This window comes from Etheostoma spectabile, chromosome 11, assembly GCF_008692095.1.
Source record: "Etheostoma spectabile isolate EspeVRDwgs_2016 chromosome 11, UIUC_Espe_1.0, whole genome shotgun sequence".
Classification (NCBI taxonomy): domain Eukaryota; kingdom Metazoa; phylum Chordata; class Actinopteri; order Perciformes; family Percidae; genus Etheostoma; species Etheostoma spectabile.
The window spans coordinates 1747410-1761805 of NC_045743.1; the positions used below are offsets into that span (position 1 = coordinate 1747410).

Sequence of the window (14396 nt, forward strand, 5' to 3'; positions counted from 1 at the left end):
GTTATATATTTAACCACACCCATGTCCACAGGCCACGCCCCCTTTTATCACTTTTGAACCGTTTAAAGGTAGAGTCCTGTGTGAGGTAACACTGAACTCAGCAGAGAGTTGCTTTTTTATTGGTGATGGTTTGACCCGACCCCTATGCGTTAGCCACGCCCCTTTTTCATAACTAATGACTCATTTGATGTAGAGTATTCAAAAACATTGACAAAGTATAATTTCCAGATAATAATGGACCACAAAGTGATCCTCTCAAATTATTATTTTGTGGGACTAACAGTCCAAATTCTAAAGATGTTCTGTTAATATAAAATGGGAAGGAAAGCAGCAAATTTGAAACCCGCTGATGTTTGGTAATTTTATTTACAACATTACAGTGAAAATGACATTAGTGAAGTGCATATCATTCAGCCATTTTACTATATATTATTAAGACTTAATTTTGTATCTCCGTTAAAGCTTTGGGGACCCAAGATACTTAAGTACCTGGATATTTTTGTGAAGTACAACAATTAGGACATTTTCTTACTATGGCTTTACAGGATGTACAAGAAATGACAAATATTTAATATGAGAATATCCCAAACCTGAACATCCACCACCCTGCTACCAAACAAAAACGGCAGAGAATTAAACAATCGAGTTTACACAAATGAATATAGAACTTTGCATTTTTGTTTTATTAGTAGTAGACAAAAGCAACACCACAAATCTTCTTTCCAGAAGACACCTTTAACTTCAGTTTTTGTTCTTTAAAGTATCAGTCGAAAATGTGAAAAAGCACCCTCTACATTAAAAAACAACAACATGATTTTGTAAACGTTAGTAATTATTTAGGAGTGTTTGGTTTTAAAGAGACAAGTGCATTCCCAGAGCTAGGCCTACTGAGGTTTGAACTTTAGGGCGAACTCCTCCAGCGCGGCCAGGAGCTTCTCCTCCTCCTGAGGTGTGGACCTGGTGGAGGCCAGCGGCAGGTGAGTCGCTACCGCTTTGCGATCTAGAAAACCCCCCGAAAAAACACAGGAGCCAGCATTAGAGACACTGAACCACAAAAATGTTTTGCAGAATGATAATAATCAGAGAGAATCAATTTCAATTTAAAGGTCTTGCGGTACCATAGGAACATAAACAATGAGGCATCACCCTGGATAATTGAATTCAGTCACATCATAATCGGGTCCCAGCCGCTCTCCTCCCTGTACAGGAAGCCTTCATTCGATTCAGTGCTTTGATATCAGTTCCTATATAATGCTTTGTCTCCATCAGGATCTTTAGTTACTGGTTTTCAAATTAAGATTTCACACACAAAACATATGATCAGCTTATAAAATGTGACCAAACATACATTTGTAAAAATGATTTATACTTCAATATAATAATAGATGCAAAAGTCATAGTACGTACTGTATGTCATAACATTCGTGGTATAGTATGTCAAAAAAGTCATAGTCATACTTTAGGGTATAAACAAAATCCTAGTATGAATCTGTCAAAAGTGATAACAAAATCATGGTACAGTATTACAAAAAAGATCATGGTACAGTGTGTTGAATAAAGTGATAAAGTTATGGTACAGTGTGTTGAATAAAGTGATAAAGTTATGGTACAGTATATTGAAAAAACCTCATGATAGAGCCGGCCTGGACTGGGTATTAAATCTGGGAGTCTGAAGTGACTACTCGTTGGTTGTTGAAAAAAGCCATTAAAAAGTAATGGTATCTCAAAAAAAAATTGTTAAAAAGAATCATAATTACACAATGTTTCTTTAGCCTTACTGATCAAATAATATAATATTTATTTGGTGTAAGACTCTGGCCATTATAGAACAATATTCTATTATTAATGATGGCTGTATTTTATTTAGAGGAGGTCCTGGTATTCACTGAAACAGCTTATTGGGATTCTTACTCTAACTATGCCATTGTTAATGTTATTTAATACAACTGTGCTTTTCCTGCGTTGGCAAGTACAAATGTCTGCTGTAAAAAAAGGAGTATTGGGTACTTTTACTTTTGATACTTTTAGCTCGAAATACATCCTTACTTTTACTTAGGTAACATTTACAATGCAGCACTTTTACTTGTAAAGGAGTATTTATGCATTGTCGTACCATGAAGTTATGGCTCGACTCTTGGTCTATTATCCAGGTAAAATGTTGTGATAGCAGAAAGAAATACCCTGGAAGAAGAGGCCGCTCGGCTGCTTTACGGCGGCCGCAGACACAGCGAGCCACACCGAGGTGTCGGCCCCCATGGCCTCCGTCCTCAGTTTGGACTGCATCTTAGCGTGGAATGAAGGCATGGACGTCTGGACAGCTACAGAGACAAAAAAAACTCAACTGCAAATCACAGAACCAACGTTTTCTGCCACATGCCACCTGCTATTCATGTGTTAGTGTAGTGTGTTTATCACAGCATTGATTTTGTTTCACTGCATGTACCAACTCTGATATTTAGAACATGTTCTAGTGTTATATATGATTTATATACAGTATGTGATTTATATATTATAATTTATTATTATTTAGACCTTTTCAGCTTTGCCTAGAAACCAGTACTTTAAAAATTACCACGGCAGAGTCTAAAAGAAAACTGTCGAAAGTTAAATCTGTTGATCATCCACATTAACTGAAACATAGTTTTTGATTTTAAAACGTCGTTTTATAATATTGTGAGCAACATAAAAAAGGTTCCTTTGCTTTGCATTGAGTTGAGGTAGGAGTTCAAAGATGTGAACGTCAAAAAACCTGACAAATCAAAACCACAACATTCAATCTATTATCTATATCTATTGTCTATTATCTCATTCTGCTTTCACTAACAATAATCAATAAAATAATTGCTGGGAATTGGCCTTTTGGCAGATGAACAAATGCATCTGCTCTGATATTATGATCTACAGCTCTTCAGATACATGCTGCTACAGTACAATGCTTCCCTGCCTCCTGGACTTGTGAGTATACTGGTTGGTTTTACAAGGTCATATTTAATGAAATAACACAGAAATAAAGAAATATAATCTCCTTTCTTGTGTGTACCTGGTGTGTCTGCCCAGCCAGGGTGCATGGAGGAGAAGTGGATCTCTTTGTGCTGAGAAGCCCACCTGTCTGTCATTATCACCTGCTGTCTCTGTCAAAACGACAACACAAAAACACTTCAGCAAACACGGATACCTGCCACAATCATATTGTGTTGTTGCACATCAGTCTCCTTTACTTTGTTCTGAGCGTAGGCCATGGTGCCGTCAAACGTCCCCTTCTCCAACTGGAGGTCGTCCACGTTCAGCTTCTGTGTGAGCATGCCGCCTGACGACACCGTGACCTGAGAGGAGATTGTAGCAAATATTTTATTTTTTATTTTTCAATAAAGCTTAAAATTTACACACAGTCTGCTCCTCTGTGACGAGGTCAGACAGTAAAAGCATCTTTCCGAAATGTATTTGTGCGCCTTTTGACGCAAACAATTGCAATTCCACCCACCACTCTGGGGTCTTCAACCTTCTTCAGTGCAGGTATCAATGCTGTGGTGAGGATGTATGTACCTGGAAATCAAGGAAAGCACAGAACGTAGTTCAGAAACACTTATCTGCTGTAGCTAAGAATCCAAACTCATTAAAAAAAATTACATTTATATTATTTTATTTTAAGTGTTGCCTGACTTAAACAAAGATTTACTATACTTTACTTGTACATGGCTTTTGCTATGACAACAGTCACTGAGAAGTGGCTTTTGTTAAATAGACAGGAAAGATTTTTGTAGGAAAATGTGTTCACACTCAGCAGCGTAAGTTATTGTATTAATCATATCAACATGTCTCAGGCTGTTGTGGACCGTTTGTAGACCCTGGGTTGTCTACAGCTGTTTTACAGTGTGTTCAGGGGACAGGCAGCTAGCAGACAGTGAGGAGATGTTTGCTGTATGTGACAAAAACTGTTGTAGCCTAAAAAACGCGTGGCATCAATTGAAGCACCTTAAGCGGATTGATGTTTCCTGGCTCCTGCAGTCTAACAGACTTCCCATGATGAGAGCACTCAAATCCAAAAACTGAACCCTACTTCTTAACACTGGTGCTGACTGAAATGTGTTGCTTAGTTTAAATTTTTTTTTGTTTAAAGTACTGAAAGTTGTCAGATTCGTAGTTTACCCTTTCCTATGATCCGGTAGTTCATGATTGGAATCAAATTATGAATAGGTTGTTGTTTAAAGGATGTAAAAACATTGGCTTCTTTCGTCAAAACATGTTTACATTTCTTAAAGTAAGGTATCCAAATAAAGTATTGTTTCAAATTTGGTACGTGAACTGCCCTATGTACCACATTTCTAAGAATTTTCTCAAAATTAGGGTTAGGCTTAACCCCTAACCCCAAATTGGGAGAAAGGGGGATCAAATCTGACACAAATTTATGAAAAAGGAAGTGTGGGAACAAAGGACCGATTTTGGAAAAAGATCTTAGAAATGTGGGAACATAGGCCCGCTCCCAACTCCGGTATTGCACTGGAACTAGTATTTAGAAATACTTACCAAGTGTATTTGTGGCAAAGTTCTTCTCCAAACCCTCCTCAGTTAACTCTCTCTGGTTGACCATACAGCCAGCATTGTTAATCTGGTTAACACAACAACTGATTAAATTATGATAAAAACCAGTGTGTGCATTACAGGTGAACCAACCCATATCTTCATAACACCTACCAGTACATGTACGGCATTGTTTTGTAAGAAGTTCTGGGCGAACTCCCACACTTGTCTCGCGCTGGACATGTCAACGATGTGGACGTGAACATTCTGGGAATAAACCAAAAACATGAACATATGGGACTGATATTTTACTTTCTCTTAAAAAAAAAAAGTTTAAGAATATAAAAGAGGACATTTCCTTATGTGATAGTTACACTTGACGTTAAAAATCAAACAGGCTTTTGCAGGTGATTGCTTCTAAAGCTGATGATCTGAGAATTTAGGATCATTCTATTGTTGCATATGTTGTTATACCAATTCATATTAAATTTAACAGACCTTTCCACACAGCTAATTCAATCAAGACAGAGTGAGGTTTGATCTGATTTGTTGAGGAATTTTGCAGACTGAAGTCAGTTAGGTGAATCATTTCACCACAAAACATTTATCTCAGCGACCAAAACAATACAAACTGTGCCCCTGCAGACAAAGATATATTTTAATAAAAAAGATAAATGTCTGTTTGTAGTATCCCTGAAGTAAGCTGAAAAATAACTTGTCCTCTCCTGACTAACAGTGCTCTTTGCTGGAAAAACAATGTAAAGACACTGCCATTTATCTGCCAAAATACACTGTGTACTGCACAACTGTATCCGAAATATTAATAAACACCATGCATTATGTGTAGGCTCTACCTACAACAGTTAAGCTTGTATATTCAGTTACAGGATAAGTATTGCATAATGTGTTTTGACATGAAATACATGATTTTCAGTACCATCCATTCAATGTCTTAAAATGTAAGCAGCCCTGTAAGCATAAATAAATAAAAGGAAACAGTTGTCTTTGAAAAAAGTATCACTCATAATAGCCGAACTGTGCAACATGATATATACTCTGAGACAATACAAGGTTAAGTTTGCTTTACTCCCTAGTTCTTTATTTGGTTGTGTGTTGTATGTACTGTCCCCAGAGTCAGAACTAAACAACGGGAACCTTTCTTTTTGATGCTGCCTTTCTTTAAATGAATGCTCATTTCTTTAAATTTCTTCTGCTGCACTGTAACTTTTATTCTTGTGTTTTATGTGTCCTAATGTTTCTATTTTGTTTTTAACTGTCTATTCATGTGTTTTATCGGTTTTTAATGCTTATAATTTTTAACTGTTTGTACTTGTGTTTTATCTGTTTAACTGATTTTATGTAAAGCACTTTGAATTACCCTGTTGCTGAAATGTGCTCTACAGATAAAGCTGCCTTGCCTCGCCTATTAAACCAGTCTAGGCATTACATTGTTTTGGACAAAAACGTAAAATAAAAGCGAAACTTGAATGTACTGAAGTACTGTGTCACAGCTGTCCACGTGCAAAGAGATTCCGCAGTCGGTCAAGCTTATTTATAAAAAACCCAAAATCACACATTTGTCTCAGAGGGCTTTACAAACGGAACATACGACACCCTATATCATTAACAACCCCACTTGGACAGGTAGACATGCAACAGATTTCTCACCTGATTTTTACTCTGTTCCACAATCTCATCTTTGGCTGCTTCTGCTCGCCCCTTGTTTCGACACACCATGTGAATAGTTCCCCCTGCAGACTCACAAATAAAGACATCTCAGTGAACAAGCCGGCAGTAACTTCCATCACCTCTTCTTGTAATTATTGTCAGAAACAGGGCGGCACTGATTATGTGTCAATCAATGAATCAAACTTTACTGGTATAGGCTGTTGGTAGTGTTTTACAGACAAATGGCAAAAGCTGGTAGAAATAGTATGAAGACCAAAACAAGTGGAGACAAAAAGTATAATTTAAATTTAAAAAATAGGTAAAGACAAAAGCATACAATATCCATAAAATGCTCTAATCAAATGCCAGGCTGGAAATGTAGGTTTTAGGATTGTGTTTAAAGATATCACTTTCATACAATTAAATGGTTGTGAGAAAAGGATATCTCTAGTAACTAGAAGAACTGTTTGCTTTTCTGTCACCTCTGTACTGTTTTCCACAAACAGAGGGGAATAACTAATACCTTTTTTAACTGTTGACATTCAAACACTCACCTCTTTTGGCTATTTCCTGCGCTGTTGCTTTGCCTATACCACTGTTGGCCCCGGTTATCATGAAGGACCTCCCGCTCAGGTTCACATCCAGGTCTGCTGGCGCAAAATGCTTCGCTGCAGCTTCATAGCCACTCCTGTTAGGAGGAGTACATTGAAAACAATACCCATGCACTGACACCAATATTATCACATATTCTGATGTAATACAGAGGTTGAGACATTTAAACGGCTGTCTTCTGCTGGTCTGATGACTGCAGTGAAGATCTGGTTTCATCAAAATGGGTGAAAGGATATATGGATATGGATAGTACTTTAACAAATAATTAATCAAGCATTCATTGACAAAAACAAAATAGACAATGTTTTTTTCTAATTAATTAATAATTTCCCCGCTACACTTTGGAAGCCAATACATTTTACTCCACTCCATTTATTTGACAACATAAGTTACTGAGTAAACTAGTTACTAAAAAGAAATTCACTAATAAATTCTGATGTATTATTATAGATTAAGCGAGCCAACAGTATATTTAGAGGTTAAAACTAGCTCAAACTGCAACGTTAGTGATGATTACAATGCATCAACCATTAGAGTCTTGTAAAATATAACAGATTTATTCTGAAATGGGCCATCCTGCATAATGAGTACTTAACTACTTTAGCATAGGCTACGTTTTGAATACTTACTTGATAGTAAGCATTTTAAATTTAAGATTTTAAATGCAGGACCTTACGTTTAACATAGTATTCTTACGATGTGGTAAGGGTACTTTCACTCAAGTAAAAAGTCTGAGTACTTCTTCCACCACTGACTATTTTTACATTTTATAGACTACTTTAGAGATTGTATGTTTGCATGCATGCAAACATACAATGACAGAATTGTATCACCAACAGAGCTACATATTTTTCAAAATTGAGAGTAGTATCTAAAGCTACTTCTCAAGGTTCATTTTACAATGATTAGGTAACGTTAGATGTTGCACAAATCATAAAACTACAAGAGATTTGACTACTTTACATTGACTTACTTACTTGGTATACTCCTGGAGTCCTTTCACAAACCAAACGGCGTTCCTGTAAATCGACATGTTTAACAAAGATGTGTCTCAGTTTGTGTACAAAAGGTTTTGAGCTGAAAGCGGCGGAATGAATACAGTCCAATGTTTTGGTTTCATAAGAATGACTGGTAGTGGTTATGTAGAAGAATAGGCGGGGAGTCACTTTCGACCACCGGAAGCTAAATAATTTTTTTCTCGTTGCCTTTGCTTGGGTTGGTTAGGTTTTGGCAAGAAGAGTGGGATTGGTTAGGATTGAAGTTCAGGATAAACCAATCAGGGGCGGAGTGAAGTAGAGTGGGGCGGGACCTGCCTTTGCCCCAGAAAATAACATAGACAGGAAAATAGAGACGGGTATGGCTGCAGCCTGGAGCGTGAGACGGGACGGATGACATGGGACGCTCCAGGCTGCAGCCATATACTCTTGGGAAAACAAGCACATTTTAAATAGCTTTCTAGTGCCCCTGGTGGATATGTCCGCATATTATTAAATAAATAAATAGCGATACAGAAGGCATTCCTTAGAGTTTAACGTACATGAAATTAATTAAACTGTACATACAATATTTCAATCGTTTAATTTGCATTCATCATACTTGTTAGTTCTGTCTCAAATAAAGAAGAAAGAGCCGCACCCTCTGCGGATGAAAGACGACAATTAAAAGCTCACAGCACCGGGTATTATCCAGTCTCCCTACCAAGTAATGGCCCGGCACGGCCCTGTTTAGCTTCTGAGATCAGACGAGACCGGCGTGTTCAGGGTGGCATATGGCGTTATAGGCAATTGTAAACGATGAAACACAAGCCATAGGTGGCGAAACATTTCCGCAAGTTATGACTGTTGTTATACAGCAGACCTCCAATTGTGAGCTCGATGAGTCTGCGCATTTCATTTACAATACTAAGGCTGCCTATCGATATTGATTATTTTTGTAACTGAATCCAACAATCAATTGAACTGACCTTAATAGTAGGCTAGCCTATTTAGATTGTAGCCAAAACATAACTGGTTATCAACGGCGAAACTGCGCCACGGTTTAAAGTTTGTTGAAGTCTTCGTTAACATGGTCGCTTTTACTAAACTAGTAACGTAGTAATAACTAAAACGCTCATAACACATTAAATCTACAAATCCACAGGTACAACCACCACTTAACAGTAGTCAAACAGCCCATTAGCTCTCGTCAGTACTCAGTTGTCAGGATGGCCGAGCGGTCTAAGGCGCCAGACTCAAGGTTACAAACCTTCCTCAGAAACGGGACTTCTGGTCTCCGAATGGAGGCGTGGGTTCGAATCCCACTTCTGACAATACTTTTTTTTTGTAGCCCAATGACACATCAGCGCGTTTTCTTCTTTTTATGGCACATTGTGGTTTAAATGGAATTACATAGTGTTTAATTTAATTTCAGTGACAACTTGAAACAGTAAAGAGTCCTTAAATGTCACACTTAAAACAAATCCCTACAAGCTAATTTTAATGAATAGCCTACAGATAAACCTATAAAGTAGGCCTGTAAAACATGTATAACCGTAAGAAGAATGTTCAAAGTCAATTGTATTTTAAATACATTTTTATATATTAATCAGGCTAGTACTAATAACTTCATCACGCATAATGCGAAAACAATACTAGCATTTCAATACACGCATAATGTTAATTAAGATAAAAACAAGCTGAATCAGAATCAGCGTTTATGGAAACGTAAGTGTGAACACAAACGGCTTTTGTTGCACTCAATGTAGGCTACACACAAAAAGACATAAAGCAAAAACAAGAACAGGTAAACATAAACATTTGACTATTATGCTATGGGATAGGCTAACACATATGCGAATACACATTTATATGCATGCAGCTCTGAGGATTGTAAACAGTAGATATGATGGGTTTGACACTATAATATATATAACTCACTTGAAAGGCTTGGACTGTTAAAGGGTAACTAACTTTTTTTTCAACCGGGACCTTATTTTACTAGGCCTATGTTTTTGTGTAATGACTACCGGGAACAACAATGTTTGAAATTGGTCCAGTAAACGAGATTATCTGCAGTCGGCAGCCAAGAAACAAGCTTCGATCCCAATGAATAGGGATATTGCCCAGCTTGTATTTACATTCACAAAGGGGCTCGTTTTGCCAGTGACAGGTTCATAATGATATATGACAACATCATGGGAAGGATTTCTCAGGACGTCGACCTTTCTGTTCCTGATCCTTTTTTCTTTTTTTTTAAACAAAAAGGAAATCGCGTAAACTAAACCCACCAGACTCCATGTAAATAAACAGTAATTCTAGCATCGTAAAATAGACTTCATTCAAAGTCTATAGAATCAAAATTAAACTATGAAATGATGTTATTAGGTTGTCTTTCCACTTTTCCAACCATCACAACTCTAGTTTTGGTTGAAATAAACACAGTTTACCAATTTACATGTGAAAATATATGTGCTCTATTCACGCTAAAAGTATTGCTTTTTTTAAATGGAGTCTGGTGGGTTTAGCGCCAGCGACGAGCTGGGTCCGTGTACGTTTTGATCGTTTGTTTTTTTGTTTGAACCACAAAACGAAATAACGAGAAAACCACCGTTTTTCGTTTGTCGTTTCAAACCAAAAACAAAGAAACGGTAAAATGAGAGCCGTTCTTCCGTTTTGGTTTCTGAAGTTGAAAAACGAAAAACGAGTAAACCAATTTCAAATAACGGACCATTTTTTGTTTTTTGAAATTCTTATTTTCATTTCTCCGTTTGAAGATCTACATTACAAGAAGACAGGTGGGCCGGAAGTAATAGTAAATATAGCTATAAAAATAAAAGCCAAGCTTTTATAACGGTGTAAATTGTGCTGCACTAACGTTATACCAGAGTAACGTTAGAAGAAAAAAATCAATCAATAAATAGGCTGATATGAACCTGGACCCAAAGAAAAATGTTAGCAACAGTAGTTTATTATAGTTATTTAATATCGAACCTATCCACGTGCACATCACCAGCCCCGTTTAATGAGCGCATTGTTTGGTTCAATACAGCTGGTAATATAGGGTAGCCTAACCTGAGAACTTGTGTGTGCAGAGTTGGTACTGCTAGCGCTATATTAAATAATTAAATGTATCTTTATTGTGGTTTCCACGTAATGGACCATCAAGGGCAGTTCAAAACGATTACAAAAACAGACCAGTAGGTGTCGCACCATGCCTGCTGTGTGCAAACTGCTGTCATATGGAGATGAAAGAGAAATTAAGTTTTATGTTCAGTAACTTTGGAAAGCTAAACATTTTCCATTATTTTCATTATAACTGCTTTCACAAATCACGTTTCTTTGCCCTGCTGCTTAAGTCATTAGCCTACTCACCAAAATGAGCTCTTTCTCGTCATAATGTTTGGCTGATTTCCATGTGTGCTATTATACTGCGTGAACTGTTTTAGGAGTTGACTGTAACACTCACAAATTTAAAAACATGTCTCACATATAGACCTACAGTCCAGTGGGGGGTGTGGCTCTAGTGTGTGTAATAGACAACAAGCAAGTGAACATAAAATAACAATAGATTAACAACAAAGGGACATTTCAACTAAACTTAATATTCTGCAAGTGAACATAATAGAAAAAATTTGAACAAGTTAATAATTTATTATTTGCCTAAAATGACATCACCACGATGGTCAGCAACAGATGAACATAACTCAATTTAACAGGCCCCCCAACAACAACCTCTTAAAATAAAAACTACACACACTCCTGACTACATCAGCCAAATTCCCATGCCAAGTTATTGTCAGCTTTAACAGAGGAGCAATAGAAAGCATCCTGACTGGAAACATCCCAAACTGGCATGGGATGTGCACAGCCCAGGACCAGGACCATGACCAGGACCTGAGGGCTCTACAGCGGGAGGTTAAAACTGCTCAGAGGATCATTGGTACCCATCTCCCCAGCTTCAGTGATATCAGGGAGTGAGGTGCATACGCAGAGCCCAAAGGATCCTGAAGGACAGTACCCCCCCAGCCACAGCCTGATCACCATGCTGCCTTCTGGGAAGGGATATAGAGGTTTCTGCTGCAGCACCACCAGACTGCAGAGCAGCTTTTCTTCCAAAGCTCTCAGACTCTCACATTCTAATTCATCCCCAGCACTGCTCCACTAGTTAGAGTTTATTTCTGTTTACCATTTTTATATTGCTTCTACAGTATATTAACTTATATTTTCTGCTATGAGAGAAGGGAGTTACAAACTCAATTTATACTTCATACTATATAACCTGTTATATGTGACAAAATAAATCTACCCACCTACCTTAAAAGAATAAAAATGAATGTTTTGGAAAAGCCAAGTCAAAAGTTCTGACCTTAAAATGATTGAAATGTTATGGAAGGATGAGGAAGCAAGCAGCTCATGTGAGGAACCCCAGATGGCCTACATTAGGACATTTCTGATGTGAGTTTGTTGTCTGAGCTGCTAAGAAGCTGATAGCAGTGTTAGAATCAGGTTAAAACAGAAGGGCATGCAGGTTTAACTCTGGGATTGGGGTGAATAATGATGATGATGATGATGGTGATAGCTAGGTTACAAATAAAATCAAAAACCAAATGAAGTGAACAACAATAAATACATCTGTATCAGTAATCTTGATTTAAAACAGTTCCCATAGGCACATTACAGTCAGTCATTTAAAGACTGCCATCTGCTGGTTGAAAGGGGGAACAGTTTGGTCCATTGTGGGGAAACCACATTAAATATGAACTTAATTATTTAATATAGCGCTAACAGTACCAACTCTGCACACACAAGTTCTCAGGTTACCCTCTATTACCAACTGTATTGAACCAAACAATGCGCTCATTAAACGGGGCTGGTGATGTGCACGTGGATAGGCTCGATATTAAATAACTATAATAAACTACTGTTGCTAACATTTTTCTTTGGGTCCAGGTTCATATCAGCCTATTTATTGATTGATTTTTTTTCTTCTAACGTTACTCTGGTATAACGTTAGTGCAGCACAATTTACCCGTTATAAAAGCTTGGCCTTTATTTTTATAGGCTATATTTACTATTACTTCCGGTCCACCTGTCTTTCTTGTAATGTAGATCTTCAAAAAACAAAAAACGGTCCGTTATTTGAAATTGGTTTACTCGTTTTTCGTTTTTTAACTTCAGAAACCAAAACGGAAGAACGGCTCTCATTTTACCGTTTCTTTGTTTTTGGTTTGAAACGACAAACGAAAAACGGTGGTTTTCTCGTTATTTCGTTTTGTGGTTCAAACGAAAAAACAAACGATCAAAACGTACACGGACCGAGCTGTTTCTGGTTAATCAGAAAGGTCTTAAAGAGGTTTTAAAGGTCTCTGAAGGGATCCTTTCCATAATGTTGTCAGACACTTTTAATCGGAGTCTGTCATTGGCAAAACGAGCACTTTTGTGACTGTAAAGACAAGCTTGTCTTTACAGTCACAAAAGTGCTCGTTTACAGTCTAGCTGCCCTGCTGTCGCCGCAGAATGCAGCCTTCTTGCTTCATACTGAACCAATGTGAGTGTTGTTCCCTTCAGGCAATTAGACACAAAAACATAGGAAAATAGGGTCCAAGTTGATAAAAACGTTAGTTAGGGGAGCCGGGAGCACTGATTCAACTTGACAGTTGAAACACTTTATTAAACATAGGCCTATTTTACAAAGCGGTCGTATCTGAAAGTTTATATTTTTGTCACTAGCAACCTACACCTGTCATTGGTCAATTGCATTTTCAGCTTTGGACAAAAACGTCCAGCAATTATTACAGCAAAAGTGGGACGTGCGTAAAGGTTCCTCTGTCCCTCCTGGTCGGGACATAGTTTAAGCCATAGGCTACGTTGGAAGAATATAATTTTTCTTTTCAGAAATTATAATTCATTGCCAGTTTTAATCTAGACACATTTGAAAACAGTCAGTGTTGGATTATCATCTATAAGTAGCTTGGGTTCTCCACTCAGAATTGTTTACGGCCATACCACCCTGAACACGCCCGATCTCGTCCGATCTCGGAAGCTAAGCAGGGTCGGGCCGGGTCAGTACTTGGATGGGAGACCGCCTGGGAATACCCGGTGCTGTAAGCTTTTACATCAGCAGAGGGCACTGCTCCTTCTTCAGTGGAGATCATACGGTCTCTGGTGGAGATAGAGCTGACAAGGAAACAGCATGGAATCTGCCACTTAATTTAGAACAAAAATAAACATTGTTACAGTGACAGTGTTCAATAGACTTAGACTTCTCTTTATTGATCCTTTTGGGATGAGTCCCGCGAGGAAATTGAAAGTTCCAGCAGCAGTTTTAGCAAGAAAAATACATTAAAAAATAGATAAAAAAGACAGTATACAAGACAGCAAAATAACAATAATAATAACAACAACAATAAGAACGTCCGTTCCACCAAAGAAGGAGGAAAAAAATCACAAGACTTACTGCAGACACTGTATGTAAAATGGGACCATCTGGTAAGCTATTTAAAGCTTTTTAAAGGGGCCCCACACTAGAAAATAATACACATTATAAATACAATCACAATGTTTGGATACAAAATTAAACATGTGTTATACAATAACATTTACAACCTACAGAAAAAGAAA

At 37.6% G+C, this 14396-nt stretch overlaps 1 protein-coding gene and 2 non-coding genes across 3 annotated transcripts; 2 read left to right on the forward strand and 1 right to left on the reverse strand.

Moving 5' to 3' along the window:
* Positions 1-757: 757 nt before the first annotated feature.
* Positions 758-8009, reverse strand: dhrs12 (dehydrogenase/reductase (SDR family) member 12). Its single transcript, XM_032529656.1, has 10 exons — positions 7776-8009; positions 6741-6874; positions 6187-6269; positions 4693-4785; positions 4525-4606; positions 3482-3543; positions 3219-3323; positions 3041-3131; positions 2181-2318; positions 758-1000 (listed from the first exon to the last, which is right to left on the reverse strand). Exons 1-10 carry the CDS (start codon positions 7829-7831, stop codon positions 885-887), a joined length of 960 nt encoding a protein of 319 aa, XP_032385547.1. The 5' UTR covers positions 7832-8009; the 3' UTR covers positions 758-884.
* A 986-nt stretch (positions 8010-8995) lies between these two features.
* On the forward strand, positions 8996-9106 carry trnal-caa (transfer RNA leucine (anticodon CAA)). Its single transcript has 2 exons — positions 8996-9033; positions 9061-9106. It is a non-coding gene; the product is annotated as a tRNA-Leu (tRNA).
* Positions 9107-13767: 4661 nt separating this feature from the next.
* On the forward strand, positions 13768-13886 carry LOC116698465 (5S ribosomal RNA). The gene has a single exon (XR_004334212.1). It is a non-coding gene; the product is annotated as a 5S ribosomal RNA (ribosomal RNA).
* Positions 13887-14396: the final 510 nt, after the last annotated feature.